This window comes from Saccostrea echinata, unplaced genomic scaffold (assembly GCF_033153115.1).
Source record: "Saccostrea echinata isolate AGI-Se365-2 ecotype Australia unplaced genomic scaffold, CSIRO_AGI_Sech_v1 ptg000010l, whole genome shotgun sequence".
NCBI lineage: Eukaryota > Metazoa > Mollusca > Bivalvia > Ostreida > Ostreidae > Saccostrea > Saccostrea echinata.
The window spans coordinates 1,489,426-1,515,064 of NW_026889759.1; the positions used below are offsets into that span (position 1 = coordinate 1,489,426).

A 25,639-nucleotide genomic window follows, 5' to 3' on the forward strand; every position below is an offset into this window, starting at 1 on the left:
TTATATTTAAGAAGAAAGTGGCACTCACACAGCACCTTAACTTTTGTTCTTTTAACAAAAATGTATCACATGATCATGATCCTGAGGCAAAAATATGAGGATCAAAGGTTTGTTTCTTTTGTGTGTGTGTGTTTTTAAAGAGACCTGACTTACTATTTTACTTGATAGGCTTCAACCACAACTCACCAAGGGACTTTGGTTCTTGGCTGCTTTCTTCCACTGGACCCAAGTAAATCCTCCATCTCTTGCCTTTGCTTCTATAGATCTATTCCAGGTTTGCCTGGGTCTCCCAGTCTCCCAATTTTCCTCTTTCCCTGTGGATTCCATTCAGGAGCTTGTTTTGTGATGCCTCGTGGTTTGCTCATTGTGTGGCTGATCCATCCCCATTTTCTCTTTCTGATGTCTATGTTAATGGGATTTTGGTTGATTCTCTGTGATAGGCTATAGTCTGATATAGTATCGGACCATCTGATGTTAAGAATATGGCACAGACATTTGTTCACAAAAGTCTGGAATTTATTATTAATTGTTGTGATCACCTTCCAGGTCTCAGAATTATGAAGAAGAACTGCTTTAACATTGATGTTGAAAACCCTGACCTGTTCATGGAAAGTGCTTGGGAGTTCCATCTTTGTCTGAAGGTATTGAATGGATACCTTGCCTTCTTGATTCGGCTTTTGACATTGTCATCTGTGCCCCCATCCTTGCTGAGATACCGTATATACTCGCCTATAAGTCGGTCCGCCTATAAGTCGGTTGTATTTTTAGCTCACCTGAGCCGAAAGCTCAAGTGAGCTTTTCTGATCACATTTTGTCCGTCGTCCGTCTGTCCGTCCGTCCGTCTGTCTGTCTGTCCGTCTGTCCGTCTGTAAACTTTTCACATTTTCGACTTCTTCTCAAGAACCACTGGGCCAAATTCAACCAAACTTGCCACAAAGTATCCTTGGGTAAAGGGGATTCAAGTTTGTTCAAATGAAGGGCCACACCCTCTTGCAAGGGGAGATAATTAGGAATTAGTGAAAAAATAATGGCATCATTTAAAATTCTTCTTCTCAAGAACCACTGGGCCAGGAAAGATGAAACTTATGTGGAAACATCCTCAGGTAGTGTAGATTCAAGTTTGTTCAAATCATGACCCCCGGGGGTAGGGTGGGGCCACAATGGGGGATCAAAGTTTTACATAGAAATATCTAGGAAAATATCTTTAAAAATCTTCTTCTCAAGAACAGCAAAGCCATGATTGGTCATATTTATATGGAAACATCCTCAGATAGTGTAAATTCAAGTTTGTTCAAATCATGACCCCTGGGGGTAGGGTGGGGCCACAATGGGGGATCAAAGTTTTACATAGAAATATATAGGAAAATGTCTTTAAAAATCTTCTTAAGAACAGCAAAGCCATGATTAGTCATATTTATATGGAAGCATCCTCAGGTAGTGTAGATTCAAGTTTGTTCAAATCATGACCCCCGGGGGTAGGGTGGGGCCACAATGGGGGATCAAAGTTTTACATAGAAATATATAGGAAAATATCTTAAAAATTTTCTTCTCAAGAACAGCAAAGCCATGATTGGTCATATTTATATGGAAGCATCCTCAGGTAGTGTAGATTCAAGTTTGTTCAAATCATGACCCCTGGGGGTAGGGTGGGGCCACAATGGGGGATCAAAGTTTTACATAGAAATATATAGGAAAATATCTTTAAAAATCTTCTCAAGAACAGCAAAGCCATGATTGGTCATATTTATATGGAAACATCCTCAGGTAGTGTAGATTCAAGTTTGTTCAAATCATGACCCCCGGGGGTAGGGTGGGGACACAATGAGGGATCAAAGTTTTACATAGAAATATATAGGAAAATATCTTTAAAAATCTTCTTCTCAAGAACAGCAAAGCCATGATTGGTCATATTTATATGGAAGTATCTTCCGGTATTGTAAATTCAAGTTTGTTCAAATCATGACCCCCGGGGGTAGGATGGGGCCACAATGGGTGATCAAAGTTTACAGAGGAATATATAGGAAAAAATCTTTTTCTCAAGAACAGAAAAGGCATGATTAGTAAAATTGATATGGAGGCATCCTTGGGTAGTGTAGAATGAAATTTGTTCAAATGAGGGACCCCAGGGGTAGGGTGGGGCCACAATGGGGGATCAAATTTTTACAAATGAATATATGGGAAAAAATCTTCTGCTCAAGAACAGCAATACCATTTGTTATATTGATATGAAAGCATCATCAGGTAGTTTAAAATTCACCCCCCCCCCTCCCCCCCCCCCCCCCCCCGTTAACTTTTCAGTACTAAACTGATTTTTGCTTTTTTTTCCCTAGCCAATTTGCTCAGGTGAGCAATGTGGCCCATGGGCCTCTTGTTTAAACTTCAATTAGAGGGATTGACCCACTAAAATACCAATCATTTTATAACTCGCGTATAAGTCGGATAAAGAGTTTTGGACCAAAGTTTAACTCCCAAAAAACCGACTTATAGGCGAGCAGTATATACGGTAGTTTCTTTGATGTTCTCTCTATTTAACTGAATTGATATTTCCTGATTGTTTTAATTCTCATCACCTCGGTATTCTTAATGTTTACTTTTGTGTTTCTGATGCAAGCATGACAATTTTGTATGGTGAAGATTCACTGGATTCTGGACTTGCTGTACTTTGTTTTCGTGCATGATCCAGTGGATGATTATCAGGAATGTGGTTGTTAACAGAATGCAGCCCTGTCTTACCCCAGATTCCACACTAAAATGATCTGTGAGCTTCCCTTTTTGGATGATGGGAATTGTGGCATCTTCATACAGATTTCTGATGATGTTGATGAACTCTGGTAGAATTCCATAATGCTGCATTAACATCCAAATGGTGGACTTATCCACACTGTCAAAGGCCTTCTCAAACTTCCACAAAGATTGAGTAAAGAGGAGATTACCGTTTGATGGACTGTTCAATGATGATGTTTAGTGTGGCACTGTGATCTGCTGTTTTGACAGAACTCTTTTTGCTCTGATCTTATTTTCTTGTCCAATGCTTCTGTCATTCTTTATAAGTTTAATGGTAATCATGTTAGAATCTTGCTGGCTATGGATAAGAGCTTGATTCCTCATCAATTGAGACACTGTGATATTGTCACCTTTAGTTTGACCAGGTATACTGTTATTCCAGTTATCTGGTAGTTTTTTTCCTCTTCCTATATCTTTTACAGGAGTGGTTGTAACATCTTAAGACTTTGTTCATCAACAGAGGATTTGTCTGGCTTCCTGATGGCTTTCAATTCAACACATCTTGAGCTCTGCTCGGGAGTCATCTTCCGGATCCAGGTCATGCATGTACTTGTATTGTTGCAGTTTCTGCAATGCTAGGCTTTTAAACGGGGTGGAGTTGTTAGCTCAATGTCCAACCTTCCTCCTGTACCCCAGCTTGGAAATAATGGCAAAATATTCCATGTAACATTTCAAGCAGTTTTTTTTAGGAGACTAAGGTTGTTACTATCAACTCTTGGGAGAATGGGAATATCAGACATAATGGAATAACTTTGCCTTGACAATTAACATCTGAGGCATGTGTCACTTGGCTGTATATAAGGAAAGGTGATTGACAAGAAGTATTGCTTGAAAGAACTGAAAAAAAATTGCAGAAATGGTATACTGGTTATACATTCATAAAATTTAAAAGATAAAATTGCTCCCCCCCCCCCCAAAAAAAAAATTAACAACATGTTTCATCCAAAATACAGCATGTATGACAATAGACTGTTTCACAATAACTGTGGTACTTCTCTTTTGCAGGGCAAGTTGATTATAAATGTATATACAGTTGAACTTCTGCATGATGACTAGAATATACAATGGATATCTCGTACGTACGTGTTTTGGAAGTCCCAAGTACTTTTTCTTTAATAAGTATTTAACCTCAATATCTCAAACTCTCAGATACCTCAGAAGTTTTTTTCACATTTTCATTGAGTTCGAGATAATTAGATTTGACTGTACTTTGGTGAAAATTATGACATCTAGCAGCAATTCCATTGTTTAATAAATGTCATTTATTATCTACCATCAAAAACTTTGCCAAATGTTATTGATTTGCCCTGCAGAAAAGCAGTTACTGTGAAAGGGCTGTATAGTTCTTGAAGAAATAGACCTCTCCTCTGAGAAAAGGATTATATTATAAAACTGTCACAGCTTAGTAGTTTCTCAAAGAATGGCCAGTAGACATATTGGACATCCTGAATCCACTGCACTAAATAAATAATTTTGTATAAACTTTACATCTCAACTCTTAGACATTACTTTTATGTATAGCAATAGAGCATCAAGGTTGACCTGGTCTCACAAATTATATTTCTAAAATGTTAGACTAGCTGTGAAAAGAAAGGCAGATTCAGGAATTTTTCCTTTAAAAAAAAAAAAGAGGAGGCATTAAATGCCCCACTTCAATTTTTGAATAACAATTATGTTTATGAAATACTAGTCATGTTACATTTTTACAGCCTCTGTAATTATTTCTCACAAAGGGACCCTTTACAAATTAAGTCTTTCTCGAGTCATCGGAAGTACAACTTGTCTAGAGACCTTGCAGCCATCTTTTTGAATGTATGTCGCGTGGATTTCTCTTATTTTGAATTGATTTTAAAACATTTATTTGGAGTACACTTTATCCACGATGACCGACAGCGGAGGTGGAAAAAGTAAAAGCAAACGATTTCACGGAACATCTAAACCGTACGAAAGAAGACAGGTAAAGTGATTTGTGTATTCGAGGAAAATATTTTCTGTATTCTGTTTTTATAGATTGATTGAAGGAATAAAAATAAGCGAGTATTTGTGATATTTAGCAGAAATCAAATGTATGATAAACCTCTTAACTGCAGCTTCATAACTGTCCAAGAAGACGTACAATGTCATTTCTCATGCTGTGAAATGTGACATTCTGAATTTCCTCGAAATAGCAATTTCATTTTAAATGGCTTATATGCGATACTCAGAATTAAAATATTGTACACAGAAAGCAGACACACACTATCTAATATGTTTATCGTATGTCCTACAGGTATTAAGGTAATATTCTAATCATGACAATTTTGTTAAATTTTTCATTTTCCAACAACATAACAATGCAATGTTTTGAAATTTAACATGTTGCAGTCAGACGGATGGTTCACTGGGCTGCGTTCAAGATCGTAGTGGCTAACCTAACAGCTAGGTTGTAGATATCTATCTCTATTGAACGGACAGCTAACCTAGCCCCTAAGTGTTAAATTTCAAATATAGATATATCAATAAATTACCAATGTCTGGTTCTCGACAACTTTTACTGGAAAACCTTGCATGTATTTTTAGATTTCTAACTTTTTGCGGGTAGTTACACAATTCCGAGTCAATTCTGCGCTTAATTTTTTTGACTGATCGATATGAAGTATAAGGTTTTAGAGATCATGATTTAGTATGACTAACGAAAGATGTTGGATGTAATGTAAAGACACAAAAAAAAACGAGATTGGGAATACGATGGTACTTGCTGATTGTGAGATTTCAATGAATCTGTGGAATAATATATTTCATGTAAATGCTTTGTTTATTTCAAATAAAGTATAAAACATATATTAATTGTCACGTTAAATTAATGTTAAAAAATATTTATGTTTCTTTCCTTTTTTTGACGGACTCATAAAATCCCTTGTGGACTAATAAAGTAAAGAAGCACTAGTCCGGCCAGACTAAAACCTTAAAATGTTAGTGTCGAACCCTGCTATCTCTTCCTACATAGCAGCTAGGCTAGCTCTCAGTTCAAGAGCGTAGCTTTACGTAGAGGGTACGTAGCAGCTATGCTGTTGAACACACCCCTGGTAGACAGATAGCTTAGTTGGTAGAGCACCTGTTTGGAGTTCAGGAGGCCAAAGTTTGAATCCTAATTTGGTATGTTGTGTTTTCCTTCTTGTTTCAAAATGATGATTTAGATATTACAGAATTAACATTTTTCTAACCTTTATTGCCAAACCCTCTAACTCCATCACTAGTCACTACCCTTACTCCGTCACTTTCGTGAAACTCTGCACTGTTTGTTAACAAATGTGATTGTGACGTCATTTTTTACATGCTGAAAATCTACAATCAAATGCCTAGAAATTTTTACAGTCAAGTTCAAGAATATGTCAAAAATAAATACCTGGGTAACTATTACACATGATCTATTGTATCTGTCAAATTTTATGTGAAATCAGTAAGTACTTTTTCCTTTAAGCACAATTCCATCGATACCTCCGACATGTGCATCAGTATGCTCATTTTTATATGTCAGTCATATTTATTGAAGGTCTTTGCCAAATGATTGATATGACATACCATATTGAATACGGCTAAAAATATTGTTATTTTTCGTCTTAATTTGCCCTAATATGCTACACGTTGGAGATAACATAGCGTGACGTTATTGCATAAAAAATATGTTATATTAATGTTATTTTTTTCTGTTGTTGATACTTTTCCTAAAATACAATTTAATACTATTTCAAATCATCAAAACTAATTTTCTATGTTTACAAGTTTAAGATGAAAGGAAAAAAAACTTAAACTGGAAAAAAATTTCTAATTAATACGTTGACATAATGTAGAGGGCCCTGTTGACGAAGTTAGGGTTCATTAGACGTAATGTACACAGATGTGATACATGTTCTATTTAGAGTAGTTTTGTACAAGCCCAATAAATGAATTTTTTGAAATAGTTCTGAAAACAATGTTAAAGTTCATTACTAAGTGTAGCAAACAAGAACTGAAACAAATCAAAAAAATTATTCAGAGAGTAACCTGATGTGTTTTCCACTTATGGTGACAGAGTTTGGGTAATAGGGGATAAATAGGGCATGTTAATCCAGGAATCAGAAGGACACAAGATTTCATTATTATTTTTATTTTAGGTTTTTCAAAAACAAGAAGTTAATTTTCATCCATTGCAGTCTTCACCAAAAACTGTCAAATTTTACGGAACATTTTGTTATTGTCTTTAGAGAAGTGGACAGGCATAGCCTTTATCCACACATCTTGGAAGAGAGAAATCGAAATCAATAGACATTAGGTCTTATATATCTCTATGATTTACCAGATCAAGTATTATTTTGCCAGACCAAAGTTTAAATTTGTTCTGTTTTCAGAATACAAGAATATGAAATTACAAATTTAATTACACTTGTAATCAGATAAATGCATTATGCTAATTGCTAACACTGACAATCTGTCCTTTCTAGTTATTCAATCTAGTTACTTCCCTTTTAGAATTGCACCAAACTTTAAGTATGCAAGTCATTACACCTATTTCACTACCCTGTTCAACCTTCTATTTCTTTAAAAATTGTGCAGTTTCCACTTAGCCTTATACTGTTTGGATGTAACTAATAACATTGGTCAACTTGCTGGTTGCGTTAACCATGCAGGTACCTCACCCTCAAGGTATTTCAAACCCAACATGAATGCCACTTTGAAGCATTATGAAACAAAAAATAAAACTAAGCTCTAAATTGATGCTGGACATTTGGTCCATAATAATAATGTTTTACCACTGAAATCAGGCAAAAGATTTTTCAGATGGTCCAATGAATCTTGATGGATGTTTATACATATATCACTGTCTTTCCCTCCCTTTCTCTTGTTGTATTGGGATGGGGGTGGGTGAGGGAGGAGGAGGGGATGTATTCAGGAGATGAGGGATTTCAGTGTTTGTGTAAGCTGAATTGACTTCATCAAGTTTACCACATAAGGCCTAAGACATTATAACTAGTTTTTCTCTGATATCTGCCCCCGTAGTCTTGTACACTTCCCCTTATTGAGCAATGTTTTGGGTTTCTTCCAGAGTTTTAGCGTAATTATCAGGTAAGAGTTTACAAATTGACGTGTTGATCACCTGTTGTGGTTCCAAAGATCTCAGTGTTAAGTAATAGGTGATAGACCTGCTAATGGATGGAATGTTGTTGAGATCAATGACATTTTGTGGAATTGACAGGTAAAAATAAATGTTGGGGAAAACATGTAAAAAGTTTCAATTTAATTTTTTTGTCTTCCAAGCAAGCCCTTGGAACAGTGCGTAGCAGATCTGAATGAGGTGTGGTGATTGTGGCACCAAATATTTTTCTGTGAAGCTTGTACACTTAAGAAAGAACCAAGAGTTTAGTCCTTGAACTTTAATAATTTTGGTAATTTTTCCATTCTATTTTGTAGTCTTTTTTTGGATCACTGACAGATACAGTCAAGTCTGTTGTAACACCCTCTTGGCTTACTGATTTAGTCAGGACTGTGAAAAGATCCTCAAAAAACGATGAATCCATAACAGAGGTGAGTATTCCTAGTAGTATTCCTAAAACATTGTTTTGGAGTTCTTGTAGTGTTTATACAGTAAAACATTCTAATAGTAAAATGCCAGGAATGAATAATTCTGATTTACTTTTAAATGTAAATCTCTATATCCATTATGTGTACAATATACATTTTAATACCATAGGGAATGAAAATCACTTCACTGTAAGTGTGAATCATTAGAAGAGTGTTCCCTATAACCATGTTTTACTGTATTACTTGTATGATTGCAAGTTAATTTCTAGCTTAATCATGTAAATTGATACAAAATCATAACTACCGGTAATCTTGAGAGCACCAATTTAATTTGCCCCTGTTGTCAAGCGTGCTTGGAAAATTGGAAAGGGATGATTATAGAGGGAAAGCTCATGGAGCCTGGGTGCTTATTGAGACAAATACATTACAAAGATGCTTGTTTTAAATATTGAGGTATATGGTGTACATTAGTTCAGATGAAAGTAAGCATGAATCAATATTTGATGTTTAAGACTAAGATTCCTTGAGAAACATTTGTTAAAAAACACTGTTACCCTATGAATGATGAAACCACGCTCTCCAGCGCAATAGATCTTAGCAACAATCAACATTGATGACAAAAGGTGATATTCTAAAAAAAATTGTGACTGCGCCGAATCTATGCATGCACACTTCCCCTTTCTTTGTATTTGTATAAAACATACAGTATGATATAAATACTGCATGTAGTTGAGGGTAACATTGAAAATTTTCAGCTTAAGAAAACCATTGTCAACTGAGGTGCAGCCGAGGTGGACAGTGGTTTTCTTAGGTTGAAAATTTACAATGTAATATCCTCAACTATATGCAGTATTTACATACTAATATAAATTTGTCACAAAATTTTGTTGATAATTGTGATTAAGCTGGATGTTATTTTAACAGGAAAAAGGTAGGGAAGAAAAAGAGATATTTCCAAGTAACAGTTCAAACCTAAAATCCAACACAGCAGAATATGGTCAGCTGCCGAATAACTCAGTACAGGCCAGAACAGATACATTTAGGGGTTTTACATCGGGATCCCCTTTGTCAGAGAACAATTACACTTTTGAAGGTAATTTTTTTTAATGTCACTTTGATACAATCATTGTCCCTGTGAGACTTTGTAATGATAAATTTGTTACAATAATTAGTTTGCTTACATCGGCCACAGGCTCAAGTAAGCTTTGCTGATCAACGTTTGTGTGGCATATATATGTGTGTATTTTTGTATGAATAAATACCAATAAACTCGCTTGTGAATTTGTTGTCGGTTGGCATAAAATTCACAACAAGCGAGTTCATTAGTCTGTAGAGACAACTGTAAAGGGTTAGGAGGTGGGTAAAATAGACCGGTCAGTTATAAAATATGTCTAGAATAAGGGGTTGAAAAGTCCTTGATTGACCAATGCTGGAAAGTGGCAAAATACATCCTGAAAGTGCGCAGAAAATCTTCGCTGTAAATTGCACTTTATTTGCATTACTGGATCTGTAGTGTTATCATGGTTATGGTCAAAGACTAAAATATAAAACCATAATGCTACAGTTCTGCAGCTATGTCTATCAGTAACAATGTGAAAAATTTTATTCGTTACAATAAAAAAATAAAATAATCCATTCTTTTTTCTTTTCAATTTAGTTTTGGTTGATTGCAATGATTTCTCAAAATGATAGACATCTCTTTAAATTTTCTAATATTTTTTTTTTCAAATTACATGTAATTAAAGGAGATGTGTATTGTGGCCACTGGTATCTTGTGCCATAGACATGTCAAATCACATGTTTGCATAAAAACAAAATATTACAAACTTCACTTTATCATTGTATAGTGATATGATTTTCATTTGAACAGGTGTCAGTAAAAAAAATGAATCAATGAATTTGTATCCTTCCAATTCATCGCGATATAAAGAGGAACAACCACAGGTTAAAGAATCGACAGAGATCTTACAGAATGGAAGAGATGGAGAAATGGAGCATTCAGTGGGAGCTCCAAGTGTCAGTAAGTAGAGGAAGTATACTTTGTCTTATCAGGAAATTGTTTTGACCTTTCCTTTTTCAGTGCTGTTATACACCATATTGGCATAACAAACCAGGGATGGCTTAGTTACTTCATTATATTAATAATTAGTTACATTTATTATTAATTTTTATACCCCTCGCAACAAGTTGTGGGGGGTATAATGTTTTTGACCCGTCCGTCAGTCAGTCAGTCAGTCAGTGTGTCAGTCAGTCAGTCAGTCCTGTTTTTTTTTGTCAGCGCAACTCCTCATAAACCGCTGCACAGAATTTGGTCAAACTTTGCAGGTATTTAGGACACAATGTGTAGATGTGCATATTACCAGGAAATTCTGATTCCTTTATTTTTTCTGGGAATTTCGGCACTTTTCAACTTAGATTTTTGGCCACATCTTGAGATTTTTGGCCACATCTTGAATATAGAGATGAAGAGTTTGTCAGCGCAACTCCTCTTAAACTGCTGCACAGAATTTCACCAAACTTTGCAGATATTTAGGACACAATATGTAGATGTGCATATTACCAGGAAATTCCGATTCCTTTATTTTTTCTGGGAATTTCGGCACTTTTCAACTTAGATTTTTGGCCACATCTTGAATATAGAGATGAAGAGTTTGTCAGTGCAACTCCTCTTAAACCGCTGCACAGAATTTCACCAAACTTTGCAGATATTTAGGACACAATGTGTAGATGTGCATATAACCAGGAAATTCCAATTCCATTATTTTTGCCTGAAGAGTTTTGCCTATTATTGAAGAAACTTTCCAGCTAGGTAATAAGGAAATCCACTGGAATCAGCTTCTGTAATGAAATTTTATGTGAAATATTTTATAACCTTAAAAGAACCTGATTGATTTTGAGATCAAAATATTAATTATTTAACACACACACACACACAATCTTAGATAGTTCTCACCCCCCCCCCCCCCCCTCTCAAATTGATGCTTTGGCTTAAATAATTTCATAAGTACAGTATATAAACAAATTCATATGACTACATCATAATTTTGTTTCCATCAATTATTTAAATGTGTAAATTGTCATGTGTTGGACATGGACTTACACTCGTTAACAAATCGAAATCACTGAGGAATTTAAATAACAGTTTGTCAGCATAACTCCTGCACTGAATTTCCTGAAACTTTGTAGGTATTTCAGACATAATGTAGTGATTTGTATATTACCAAGAAATTTTGGTTCCATTATTTATCTAGAAACTTCAGCCCAGTTAAATTTGTAACATACAAAGATTTGAATGTCCTTATATGCAAGAAGTTTTGATGTGATGATTTTTTGCAAGTAATGCCCCTTTTTGAATTATTGTACTGTGTATTTAAGATGTACTGTGCCATTCATTATGTGTTGCATTGTTGAATTTTGGGGGAGCGTGGGGTATGTGAGCTTGCTCACTTTTTCTTTCATTCTACTATGTGAAAAAAAAAATAAAATGTAGAAAAAATTTGAGTTCATTGTAAGCATGAATTCATGTATCCAAGTTTGATATAAATGGGTTTCTATTACTGTAATGTAGATGTAAGTTCTATCAATTTCCCATGAATTCCTCTTAAACAAAATTCTGATGTAGGAAAATGGAAGAATAAGTTACACAAATTGATGCAATGCATTTCCTGTTTAAAAAAAAATTAAACTTTATATTTGAATTTTAGAATTAAATCAGGCTGCCACCTGGACAGCTGAATACAACACAAAAATGTCCAGAAAACCTGCCGTATGGAAAACACCAGGTTTTGATGTCACATTATTTGGCACATCAGATGAGGTAATTAAACTGTATCTGCGTAACTATTTAAATGAATTGCTGTGAATTGTTCAATGTTCATTTCAAAAGTGTATCCTGAAATTTTTTTGTTAAACTGCAACATAGGCTTGATGTTTTTTTGTTTGTTTGTTTGTTTTTTCCCCCCGAATATCTGCCTTTTCTTCTTTGTATTATTTTCAATTTATTTATGAAATTAACTTTGATACCTTTTTTCCCCTATAAAAAAAATCCGAGTTTCAAAAACTTCATCTTTAGAGCTAAATTGAAAGTGCAAGCATCTTCATGAAGTTTGATTGTAGTTTTTTATGTCACTAGAAAAGAAGTAATGCTGGACGTGAAAGCTACCACATGTCACCCTTTTACAGTGGAAAAACATGTTTTGGAGGAGCTTTATCCCAGAAATCAAGGATGAATCGTACTGCGCCAGACTTGGTAAGTATAGTCTCTGCTGTACTCAGGTGCAATATGTGGTAGTCTTGGTAAAATCATGTGAGTACCAGTTGTAATGAGAATAAGGAATTCATTTGGGGATAACATCTGGGATCTGATTGTTTTTTAGTCCACTACTTGTGAAACCAGAGGGGACTATAAATTTTCTCCTCATCTGTCCATCTGTCTGTCTGTCAGTCTGTTCAATTTAGTTTTCTGTACTTTTTTCCCAAAATACTGGCAGATATTGAGCTAATTTTTGTTATGTGAGTGTACCTTGATGAGATACACATCAAATTTGCATTTTGTTCTGCTTTGATGATTTTTGACGGAATTATGGCCTTTTTTAATTTCTAAGGGGGACCAGATTTCCCACTTAGTTTTCCAGCTTTTTCCTAAACACTTGCAGATATTGAGCTGCTTTTTGGTATGTGAGTCTTCCTTGATGAGTTATAGATCAAATTTGAATTTTGTTCCACTTCATTGGTTTTTTGATGGAATCACGACCATTTCAATTTGAACATTGACCATTTTAATTTTTTAAGGGAACCAGATTACACTTGCTGGTAGGGGGACTAGTATTGCTTATGCAATACTCTCAGAATGCTTGTTTTCTATTGTATTGATTTCCCAATGATTGGGATGATTTTACTTTACAATGCTCAAAAATAAAATGCAAGTAGAAATAATGTTTGGATCATATTTGCAAAGTAAAATCTTTTCAGTTCATGCATTTTGGAAAAAACTTCATTGTGAAATGCTATAGCAATGCATAGTCAATCCATGGCCAGTTCATATCTCAAAGTATGAGACTTGGAATCAACCATCCTTATTACCAAACTCTAGATCAGACCTATTCTAAAAGACATCTTGACCAAAATACCAATGAAAATGGGCCTTAATTTGACAAAAACTGGTTTCCTGCTATTTTTATTGATCAATTTCAAGAAAAGAAACCTTTAACCAGTATTGAGGAATACTTACAAACTTTAATATTTTGGACATAAGACAATAGATCTAGGTGAAAATTTGTGCTCATTCATTTTAATTTATGCTATGGCATTGCAACTAGGTTACCTATTTCAGAAATATCCTTGTCCTGTCCGACAGAAAATACAACCAAAGACTAAAAATCAAGAATCTACATCAACTGCTAAGAGAATCTTGGCAACTCTTCAAAAAATGTCAACACCACTGAATGTAAGTATCCAGGGAATTCTTAAAAAAATATCAACACCACTGAATAATGTATGCCACACATTTTTATTATGAAGATTTTCTTGTACATGTATTTCTGCCAAGCTTCACTCTTCATGCTCTACACCAAGCCTTTAATTACTTTATATGGTTATCAGAATTTTCAATATTATCATCATGTTTTGCTGTCTTTCAAACTCCTTCTGTAGATGTTTTTCTTTTTTTTTCTGTATAGGATGCCAGAAAAATTCCATTTGAAGACTCTGTGCTTTTTGATTCACCAACTCCGGTGAGTGTATTTTAGTTAACAATAACATTGAACTTTAATTAACCTAAGTCCAAAGCCCACTTGATCATTTTCACAAGTTTATTGGCTGCTTAAAGCAGATGAAAAGCTTAATAACTAAGATAATGTGTGATTCGATTCTGCTTATTACCAATTTACATTATAAACAGAGTCATAATATACACGTATGCTTATTTAAAATAAGGGTCTTGAAAAGATCTCTGAAATGTTGCAGCCATTCTAGTTAATTTATTAGCTCACCTGAGCTGAAAGCCGTTGTCCGTCTGTAAACTTTTACCATTTTCGACTTCTTCTCCAGAACTACTGGGCCAATTTCAACCAAACTTGCTACAAAGCATCCTTGGGTGGGGGGAATTTAAATTTATTCAAATGAAGGGCCATACCCTCTCTCAAGGGGAGATCAGTGTTTGAAATAACTGTGCGCCCGACCGCCCGAGACGCACAAATTTTGCAGCGGGTGAATAAATTTGCATGCATTGACGCCCAGGTGGATGTATTCAAATTTTCAATAATAAAAATTCATATATTTGATAAATTTTTCATATCAATTAATAGTATCAGTAGCAAAGTGTAACAAGCAAAGAGGAAGAATTCATCAGTCTATAGATTCTGGTTCGAAGTTATGGTGACCTTGTTCAAGTCACATAATCGTTAAAAACAAATTTATAATAGACAATTATTTACTCAGGCTAATAGATCTTTGGCAGGGCTGGCAACTTTTTCTAGCAGTCAGCCCTGCATGTCTGGCTAATTTTGCAGTGAGTTTCAAACACTGGGGGAGATAATGAAGAAATATTGAAAATTTGGTGGTATCCTTTTAAATTCTTCTTCTCAAGAACCACTAGGCCAAAAAAAGTTGAAACTTATATGAAACCTTGTTTACATAGTGTAGAAAAATTAAAAAAAAAAATTCTCAAGAACAGCAAACCCATGATTAGTTATAATAATATGAAAGCATCCTCAGGTAGTGTAGATTCAAGTTTGTTCAAATCATGAACCCCAGGGATAGGGTGGGGCCACAATTAATGATGTTTTACATGGGAATATATAGGAAAATATCTTTAAAAATCTTCTTCTCGAGAACAGCAAAGTCATGATTAGTCGTAATAATATGAAAACATCCTCAGGTGGTGTAGAATCAAGTTTTTTTTTTTCAGGCATGAACCATGGGGGTAGGGTGGAGCCACAATGGGGGATCAAAGTTTTACAAAGGAATATATAGGAAAAAATCTTTAAAAATCTTCTTCTCCAGAACAGCAAAGCCATGTTTAGTCATAATGATATGGAAGCATCCTCAGGTGGTGTAGATTCAAGTTTGTTCAAATCATAACCCGCTGGGGTAGGTTTGGACCACAATGCACTATCAGAGTTAAACATATGGATGTATGGGAAAAAATCAAGAACAGCAAAGCTATGTTTAGTCACATTGTTATAGAAGTATCTTGAGGATTCAAGTTTGTTCAAATTATGACCCTGAGAGGTAGGATGGGGCTATGTACATCTATAAAAATCATGACACTTGGGGTTATAATAAAGATCAAGTTTGATATAGGAATATATATTAAAAAAAATCTGCTAAATGCTAATGAAGTACAGCAGAGCCATATCGAGTCAGGTGAGCATTGTGGCCCATGGGCCTCTGGTTCATTTCCTTCAGTGACTTAGTTATCATTACTTTCTCTGTATTGTGTGGTGTTTCATAGAAAAAGAAAGAGTCTGGTTACTAATAAAACTCTTCTAATGCTGTCTAGGTTGGACCACGAGGGCCACCAAGGCGACAGTTAACTACACCATTGGCTGCATCAGTGACAAAAAATCGCCAGAGAATAAGAATCAAAGAAACACAGGTAAATCGTATCCTAATTCCAGATTAGTATTTTATTTAAAATGATATGAACAACCAAAGCAAGGAAGATGTTGCAAACTCCTAGTCTATGCTACATGTACATGTGACATACATTTTAATTTTTTTTATTTTCCAGCCAACAAAATGCCAAGACGAATTACCAACAGAAACAGAAACAAAATCTAAGTAAGAAAAAAGCTTTAGATTTTAAAGAGACCTTGTGGAGACCTGGTTTCCATTTTAGAACTACCTGAATTTTAAAATGGCTTCGGATAAGCATAGCTGTTTCTAGAATGCAAAATTAAAGAAGGTCAAATTCCAAACCTTCAGGAGCTCATTCTGGTAAATCTGGTCGTCAAATTCCAAACCTTCAGGAGCTCATTCTGGTAAATCTGGTCGTCAAATTCCAAACCTTCAGGAGCTCATTCTGGTAAATCTGATCTTCTCAAAGGAGGACAGCAGGATTATTTAGAATTTTAAATCATTTTAAAATCTTTTCTTCAAGAAAATTGACTTGTCTTAAAAGAAGGCTTCTTCCTACATGGTAGGTTATATTTATTCAAGGCCCCTTGAATTCTTTTTATATATTTTCTTTCCAAGATCAGTAGGGCTTTAATTTAATACTGCCTAAATTGACCACTGCAATAATTAAACTCAAATATCAACTGCAATGCGGAATACAAAGACACTTTTAACATAAATTATATAGACAATATAAATATTTTTCATGCTCATTACTTTGGCTTTGAATGAGATTTATGACGAGTGGCTTCAAAAATGGCTACCCAAGCGAACCAAAAAATGGATTTTATAGAAAAGCGGTAGATTTATGAATAAAAGTGGTAGGCGGGAGATGGAGAAAAAAAGCGGTAGACTTCCGCCTAAAGCAGTAGAGTTAACATGTATGGCTATAGTAAAATTTCTTTTAACTAGACAGATTTTGGATGATTTAAAAAATGAATGTGTGTAGATCAGTTGATCTTTTATTAAGGAATAGCAATGAATATAAGTTATTTCTTATGTGAACTGATTCAATAATTCTGTAATTTTTCAGGTTTTTATCTGACAGTACCTATTCAGCAGGTGGAAAATTGAAAGAAAAAAAATTCTCTCAGCATATTTCTAAGAGAGGAAGTTTTTATGATGAGGAGGTATGAGAAGCTTGATGTTTATTTTTTTTTAAGAGATTAGGTATCATTTTTTAAACATCTTCTGGAATATAATTATGGGCTGGTCATGTGATCAAATCCCATAAAGCCCATTGAGCTTCATGGTAGATTTGATCATGTATCAATCCTTATACCGTATTTGGCTGAATATAATACGCACTTTTTTCCCAAAATAATTTTCTGTGAGAAAGGGGTGCGTATTTTACACCACAATGGGATTTTGATAGGTTTTTCTTTCATGTGAAACATGGCTATCATACGCACATACCAAAGTATTACCTAGAGACTTATGCAATTTCTTGCTGTTTATCGCCGTATTTAAAACTTCGGAAAGTTATTGTTGGAATGTAGGCTTGTTAAAAATGTTATATTTATAACCTTTTGATAGTTAAATTAACTTTAAAAGCAAGTTAAAATTAATTTGAGTTGCATGTTCATCGTCTCCGTGTAGGCCGCCATTAACGATGTTATTTATAGATGTTGACACATTCCTTTGCCACGTGCTTCCGTAATCAAAGTACACATGTACCTAATCAGTCAGACACTTGGTCAAAAGAGTAATAAGTCATTTTTTAATGAAATGCAATAAAATAAAATTTATTTTAGGTTTTAAATAACTCGGTGAAAATTCATTTCAACATAAACACCCCTCTACACGTCCCAATGAATGGAAGCCAATGTTGTGAACAGGTGCGCTTGTCACTTGAAAATTACCCCTCAACACCCCTCCAGGCAATTAAGTTGTTTACCGACTCCAAAGCATTGTTTTTACAGTTAGAGCACTGATTATTTACTGCCCTTATTAATGGCTTTGATTATTTTCTTTGTTAAAAATCGGGGGTTGGTTTATGATTTTCGCATGTATAAACGTGTGCTGATTACAACACATTAAACAGTAATTTTACTTTATCTTATATCGGCCTAGTGTTAAAATGATTGAGAGTTAAAAAAGGAAATATGAAGTATGTTGAAACTTAAGTGTTATCATTTACTTGTGCTCTGTAGAAAATAAGATATCCACGAAGATTACCTCGATGTATGAAGGCATATTTCCCACCATTGTACATCATTTTTCACAGCTTTTGAGGTGTGTTGATAACTACACTTTACACGCTTGTTAATTTTTGATTTTATTTTTATAACATCAGCTATTTATTTAATTAATTAATTTCAAGTTCAAAAGAGGAAAATCGTAGTCTATGAATACTTTGATGTTACAATATCGCTTGCTCTGTTAAATTTACATAATTTTCAACAAGATTACCTTAAACTAAAAATAAATATGACAACTGTTAAACTTGCAACAATGTCTCGTGCTTTGTTGAAATAAAATTATTTCCACAAAGAATAGTTAGAATACGGCGACGTATAATTTCAATATCACTGTATGCTAAAAAAAAAATTAATAATAAACTCTGTTAATACTTTAATGCAACATTATCCCGTGCTTTGTTAAAATAAATAATTTCCTCCAGATTAATTGCCGCGATGTGGAAAGTCAAGATTAAGAAATAAAAACGCATTTGAATAAAATATTGTGTTCTGTAAATTTTCGGCACTTTATCTCCGCGTCGATTTTCATAACAAATTACCGCGATTTTCAAAAGTTCAGAACACCGCTTGGTAAAATTTTCTGCTGCATATAATACAACCGAACTGCGTTTTTTCCCCCAGTTTCAGGCTCAAAAAGGGGGGTGCGTATTTTACACCAATGCGTATTATATTCGGCCAAATACGGTATATATCCCAACAGATGTATGATACCTTATTACTTATATTTTTCATGTTTATATTCCCTGCAAAGTTTTGGGGGATATCTATGAAGCACCTTGTCCCTCTGTCCAGGCAATCTTGTCTAGACTGTAACTTTTTAGTGGAGAACCCTTTGAAGCTCATACTTGGTACATAGATTGTTTCTGACCTGAGGGGCTCTCTTGACCTTGATCAAAGGTTATGCTAGCAAGTTCAAGGTCACTGGCAGTAAAAGTATAAAATTCTTGTCTGGTCTACAACTTTTTTATTGAGAAATATTTGAAATTCATACTTCATACAAAGATTGCTTATGACCTGAAGGTATGTCATGATTTTGACCTTAGGTCATTTAATCAAGTTCAAGGTCAGTTATACAAAAATGTTTAATTCCTGTCCTGACCATATTTTGTATTGGAAAACATTTGAGGCTCATACTTATCACAAATATTGCATGTGATCTTAGGGTATGTAATGACCATGACCCAAGGTTATTCAAGCAAATTCAAGGTCACTGGCAGAAAAGGTATAAGATTTTTTATGGAAGTTGAAATTTCAAACAAAGATTATTTGTGAGCTAAAAGTATGTTGTAATCTGGACCCAAGGTCATTGTGGCAAGTTCAAAGTCTCTGGCAGAAATAGTGTAAAATTCATGTCGGAGCCATTATTTTCTAATGGAGAAACATTATATGTCCATATTTTACTCAAAGATGACTTATGACCAGAGGACGTACCTTTTTATTAATGATGGTCATTTTGGCAACTTCAAGGTACTTACAAAGTTGCGAATGGGTACTTAAAAAAAATTGCAGCGTAGGGTATTATTTTGTGAGCTCAAAGTACCTCTAGTTAATTTGTGACCAATTTCCAACAAATACTTATGTTGATAGTTTAAAACCCATGAAATGCTTTATATTTTTTCAAATTTTAACAGTATAAACTGAATGATTTGAACATGTCAGCCACTTGTGATGTCACTGTGAAATTAAATCAACCAATTTAACAATGAATTCATGGCCATGTGACAAATCTGTATCCATACAGTGATAGATGTGCATTGCTCTAATAGTTTTACATAAAAGGGAAAACATTTGCAAATGTAAATGTAGTATCTTATTCCCTTCCAAAAATGTCAATTCATCTTGATGTATATTCCTGTGTATTTGATACTTTAAGTTTTGTTATTTTAAGTTTCAGTGCTTGCTTACATGGCAGCTTTTTTGTCATGTTTTCAATTTTTTTTTATTGTTTAAAATGAAAAAAAATTACAGTTCCTTCTTAAACACTTTGTGATCTCTTAAATTCATCTTTAAAGTGCTAGTGTGCAAATAACCTTTTTTAAAAACATTATTCAACATTTCTATGTGAAAAATTAGTGAGGTGTAGTTTTTACTCTTGATTTAAGATGTAATCCTTGAAACATCTTGGCAGCTCGGCATAGGGAATATTTAGTCACATATTACCTCCTTTCTGAGTCTTTTCAATTTCTTATTAAAACTGTATCACTACAGACTAGTCTTGAAAACTGTATTTTTGCACATTTGTTTTAAGTGATGTCAATCTTTTTCTGATTTATCATCATTATAGGTTGAGTTACCAAATTTGAGGACAGAGTTCACTCTTCCAATTGAAAATATTACGGGAATGAAATTTGGCATTTTGGAGAAGGAAAATGGGAATAAGGATAAAGGTCAAAGAAATGCCATGGATGGTGTCTTCACATTTTCTTCACCTGTTCAAAAGGGACAGATATTGAATACAACTTCACCAGTGCCAAAAATGGTAATAGATAGCAGCAGTAAAATACATGTACATTAAAAAGCTTAACAAGGAAGAGGTGTACAAATAATCAACATATATATATATATATATATATATATATATATATATATATATATATATATATATATATATATATTCAGGTTATAATCAGGTTTTGTACATCCATTGTATAACAAGGAAGATCTGTGAATGGATCAGTTCACAATACAGAAGAAGTAGGATTTTTTTTTTTTTTTTTTTTTTTTAGAAAATCCACATACATGTATATCTCTTTAATTACAATTTTACTTCCTGGTTTAGTATTGTGAATTTTCTTTTTGTAGAATTTCACATTCAGTTCTCCCATCAAAGTCCACAGTCCTCAGACATCAGTCAGTCCGACGTCTGTTAATGTGGGGGAAGGGAAGTCTACTGCAGACCATATATTTCAACCTTCAACTCTGAAACCACATCCAGGTAGAGTTGCATGTTTATCTATAGGACCTGTATTACATGTACGTTCACCAAGCTTAGGGTGATTAGAAAATTGCAGTACATATATAAAAGTATCCATAGTTTTCTTTTTTCTTTTTTTCAATTGTAAAAAATGGGTTATCACAGCTGACTTTAAAAGATGTAGATACAGTGTACTACTAAAAACATCAAACATGATGAAAAGTCTATCAAATATTCCTACCTCTCTTACAGTTTTGGTTCTATTCAATTAGTGTGAGGCTCAATTTGTTGAGTGCTCCTTTTTTTGTCCATTTTATTTTATATAACTATATTGTAATGCATTAAATGTAGATAATGACAAAGATCGTAATAGTTGCCAACCTCTGGAAGTGAAAAAGTTGTTTATGACCCTCTTTTGAAATTAAGAAAGAGGGTCAAAATATGCAACTATTTCTGTTTGAAAAGAAAACTAAAACAAATCATCTCAGACATAGTTGCAGCCTTAAGTACACATGTTGTTGGGTTGAAGTTGAGGCATGATACATCTCTTTATCAACCACTATGTTTCGAAAGACATTGAAAATTAACATATTCATCGTGAAATGGAGCTACTTCAGGATAAACCCATCTTAATAATATTCTTTCCCTCTACAACTTCCACCAATATTTATTTGGTTTTCAGTCCAGTGGTAAGAAAACATTTGACAACTGATTTTCTAGAACTTAAAATGTTTCCGAAGTTGTGTGGAATTTGGCAGGAGTTACTCAGATCCTGACAGATTTCCCCAGAAATTTCTGAGAAGCCTCTTGATATGAAAATGGAGAACTTCAAACCTTGCAGCATCTGCCTGAGTGATTACAACATAAATTACTTGATAAACATCATTGAAATGTTAATAACATGATAAACCTGAAGCATGCATTGAACTCATCCATGAGCCATGACTATGAATATCAAATACAGCTTATCTCTGGATTTCCAAGGTGCTCAGAAACTCTTCATGCTACCTTCTTTTTCAACATCCTTATGACTTTTAAAATAGCTGTAAAGTGCTGAACTATGATACAGTGCAGGGCAATGATACACTGTGAATTTAACCAACTTCTTTAATGACAACCACCTGATAATGTTATGAGAACCATTTAGTGGTAATGTATTGATAACCAACTGATGACATGTAATAACAGCCAGTGGTAATGTTATGATAATTACATGAACCTGGTGATTATAATTTCACAATGACAAGAACATGGTGTAATGTATTGATTGCTACATGAACCTGATGATAATGTCATGATAAAGACATGAACTTGGTGGTAATGTAATGATATAAACTACATGACCTGGTAGGGATATATTGATAACTACATGGCATGGTGGAAATATATTGATAACAACAGAACCTGATGGTTATATGTAATGATAACTACATGAACCTGCTTGTAATGATAACAACATGAGCCTGGTGGTAGTGTAATGATAACAACATGAACCTGGTGGTAGTGTAATGATAACAACATGAACCTTGTGGTAATGTAATGATAGGTACATGAACATGGTGGTAGTGTAATGATAACAATGTGAACCTGGTGATAATGTAATATAATTACATGAACATGAACATGGTGGTAGTGTAATGATAACTTCATGAACATGGTGGTAGTGTAATGATAACTACATGAACTTTGGAGTAGTGTAATGATAACTACATGAACATGGTGGTAATCATAATGTAATGAGGACCACATGGTGATGACATGTTTCAAGATTACAGGAGTCATATCCAATCATGTTGATGAAGTTGACAACTGATCATTGCTTATGAGTATTTGTCATAAGTTACCCACCATTTGAAATTCATAATAAAACAAAGAGCCTTCACTTAGTCTTATGATAGTTATGAGCAAATTTTTTCTGTAGTGGAGTTTGGAAATAGCCAAATCCTTATGGCTTAAAAAAAATAAGGAGTGTTTTCTTTTAGTTGATGAAATTTTATGACACAGAAGCTTGAATTGTGTCTTTTTATTTCAGGTTTGAATTTGAGCTGGGCTCAGGACTTTCAGTCTTCTTGATCACAGTCTTTTCTGAAAACCAAACCCTGCAGGAAACTCAGTCTCTTCCTTGTTGATGAGATATGAAATGTTAAAAGTATAAAAAACACTGACTTGTGGAGATATACCACAAAGATACAGAAAGTGCCAGCTTTTATGATTCATAGAGAAATCCCAATTTCAAAAGGATCAACTCTGTGTACCAAAACATGTTGGGACAGGCCCTGAGGTCAGCAGTGTTTTAAACTGGTGTCATTTTTGATAGACAGTACCACAAAAATACAGTCAAACTTTGGTGTCTCGAACATCAATAACTTGAGTATAGATATGTGGATGATTTGGAAGCCCCAACCACTTTTTAAAGCATTTGATCTCAATGTCTTGAATCCTCAGATATCTTGAAGTTTTTTTCTGTGGCCCCATCGACTTTGAGATATGAAGACCTGACTGTATACTACATGTATTTCAAGGGTGTTTATGAGAATCTGTTTTTTCTGATTTGAGAAAGTTTGCGTTGAAGTTGGATGGTTCTGGAAAATGGACAAGGAGAAAACTGGATATGCTGTCACAATGTTCTGTGTGCTATTTATCTCAGACTTAATTATTTTCCAAGTGTTGAAATGATATTATTTAAAATTTAGGCATTCTGGCTTGTCTTATTCATGCAGATATTGAAAGGAGGATAAGGACATAAAATCTTGAGATGAGTTGACTGGAGTATACCTGGAGAGATGCTGTTGTGTGTCAATTGTTCTTTATTGTGCCATGTGTCAATTATTTTTTATTGCTTGCTATAATATTTCCTCTTGTGAAATGTTAAGTGAACATTCTGTACTTTGAATGGGCATAGATACTACTTATTTCTATTTAATTATGTGAAAAACGTAACACATCCAATTTGCAAGTCTATAAAGCTAAAAAAAATTATTTCTCAATCACAGCAGTTCAAGAAAAGGGTTCAAATACCTTTTTGAGACTGCAAGCTTTGTATTCTACATTATGAGAACAAGGGTTCCAATACCATTAAGAGACTGCAAGATTTGTATTCAATATTCCAATACATGTACGTTTATGAGACTGCAAGCTTTCTATTCAAGATTTTAAGAATAAAGTCGTAGTAAGAAACTGGTAACGGGACTTTAGGATCTAATCTAATCCGTCAGTTTACAAAAACTTGCAATTCTGAGATTTAATAGCAAAACTTATATTCAAAAAAGTTCTATACATGAAACTGAGAGTTAAGAACCCTCTAACATTGTACACTAAAGAGTTCTGATTTTGTGGTATTTTTATGTAGTTAGAGTAATCTGCCCTTAGATCTAAAATAAAATAAATTAAAATCTACAGTTTATCAATCAATTTCTAATCAATTCAAGCATTCTTTACATTTTGATAGGCCAAGATAAAATAAATGAACTACTCATCTGCATGCTTTTTTCTCACTTAGGTAAACAACAGTGATTTCTGTTCATCAAAACTTTGTTGACTTTAAACATTTTTCCTGGGGGTAAGAGCCCAGGTACTCTATGTTGAAAATGATATAAGTAAGCTCAATATTTACACCTTTATACAATATAATTTTATCAATGTCCAAAAAACATTTTCTTAAAGTGTAGAGAGGGTCCTTAAGGTCTCAGTGTCAATCTCTACTATGGAATTTTAGAACTGACAAAAACTTAATTTTTTTTACAAAATAGTGAATCAATGAAATTTGAATCAGAAGAACTCAAGTTCACATTAAGAAGTTAATTACCTCTGTCAGTTTTTTTTCTTTTTTTTTTTTTTTTTTACAAAAGCATACAATGAAAATATTTGTTGAAATTTTTTTGACAGTACTCTAAAAAATGCAGATTTTGAATTTTGCTTTCAGATATTTTTGACATGAATCATGCTTTGAGTCTACATTATTTGTGGAGTCATTTCAAATGTTTCATTGATTAATAATAAAGGCCAAAATTGAATTCATTTATATTGATTTAGTTGTACAATTTAATCAACACACCTGTCATTTGTTTGCCAAAGTGAAAATCATTGCCTATTTAAAAGTAGAGGAAGTGAAGAAGCATTTTATCTATATATCTGATCAATCTATTATATAATGGGTTACAATCTGAAGTTTTATCAAATAAAGAGATTAACAGTTTTTATTTGTTACTTCTTGCTATATGTATTTGTCATTTGCTGATAATTGTGAATGATTGTTAAAGTTTTGAACAATTTTAACTTTTCCTAAGTCTGCTAAATTAACCAATTCTGATGTTAAGCATTTTTTGAGATGAGGAATAAAACTATTTAAGCCTCAGCCTCTAGGATCAGGCAACACTTCTAGATATCAGACCATAATTCTACAATATCGACCCACTAACACACAAGTAACAATGCTGACAACGTACAAGTAATAATGCTGATTATGTCTTCTATTTCAAAAATATGCAATTCTGCATGAGAGTGTGTAAGTTTATGACTGAGTATTGAAAGTACAGCATATTTTTATAACATTTTTTACACATGGGCAATTTGTCATGGATTAACT

At 33.9% G+C, this 25,639-nt stretch overlaps 1 protein-coding gene across 1 annotated transcript in view; it reads left to right on the top strand.

The window, feature by feature from the left end:
* The first annotated feature begins 4,615 nt into the window (after window positions 1-4,615).
* Window positions 4,616-25,639, top strand: part of LOC133184115 (nuclear pore complex protein Nup153-like) — a 43,275-nt gene continuing 22,251 nt past the window's right edge. Inside the window, exons 1-13 of the mRNA XM_061318973.1 lie at window positions 4,616-4,741; window positions 8,212-8,325; window positions 9,247-9,415; window positions 10,193-10,342; window positions 12,027-12,139; window positions 12,455-12,571; window positions 13,655-13,768; window positions 14,001-14,054; window positions 15,824-15,919; window positions 16,055-16,104; window positions 16,973-17,069; window positions 20,425-20,619; window positions 20,943-21,075. Of these exons, the coding sequence (XP_061174957.1) occupies window positions 4,667-4,741; window positions 8,212-8,325; window positions 9,247-9,415; window positions 10,193-10,342; window positions 12,027-12,139; window positions 12,455-12,571; window positions 13,655-13,768; window positions 14,001-14,054; window positions 15,824-15,919; window positions 16,055-16,104; window positions 16,973-17,069; window positions 20,425-20,619; window positions 20,943-21,075 (1,477 nt within the window). The 5' untranslated portion in view covers window positions 4,616-4,666. The remainder of the gene's footprint in view (window positions 4,742-8,211; window positions 8,326-9,246; window positions 9,416-10,192; window positions 10,343-12,026; window positions 12,140-12,454; window positions 12,572-13,654; window positions 13,769-14,000; window positions 14,055-15,823; window positions 15,920-16,054; window positions 16,105-16,972; window positions 17,070-20,424; window positions 20,620-20,942; window positions 21,076-25,639) is intronic.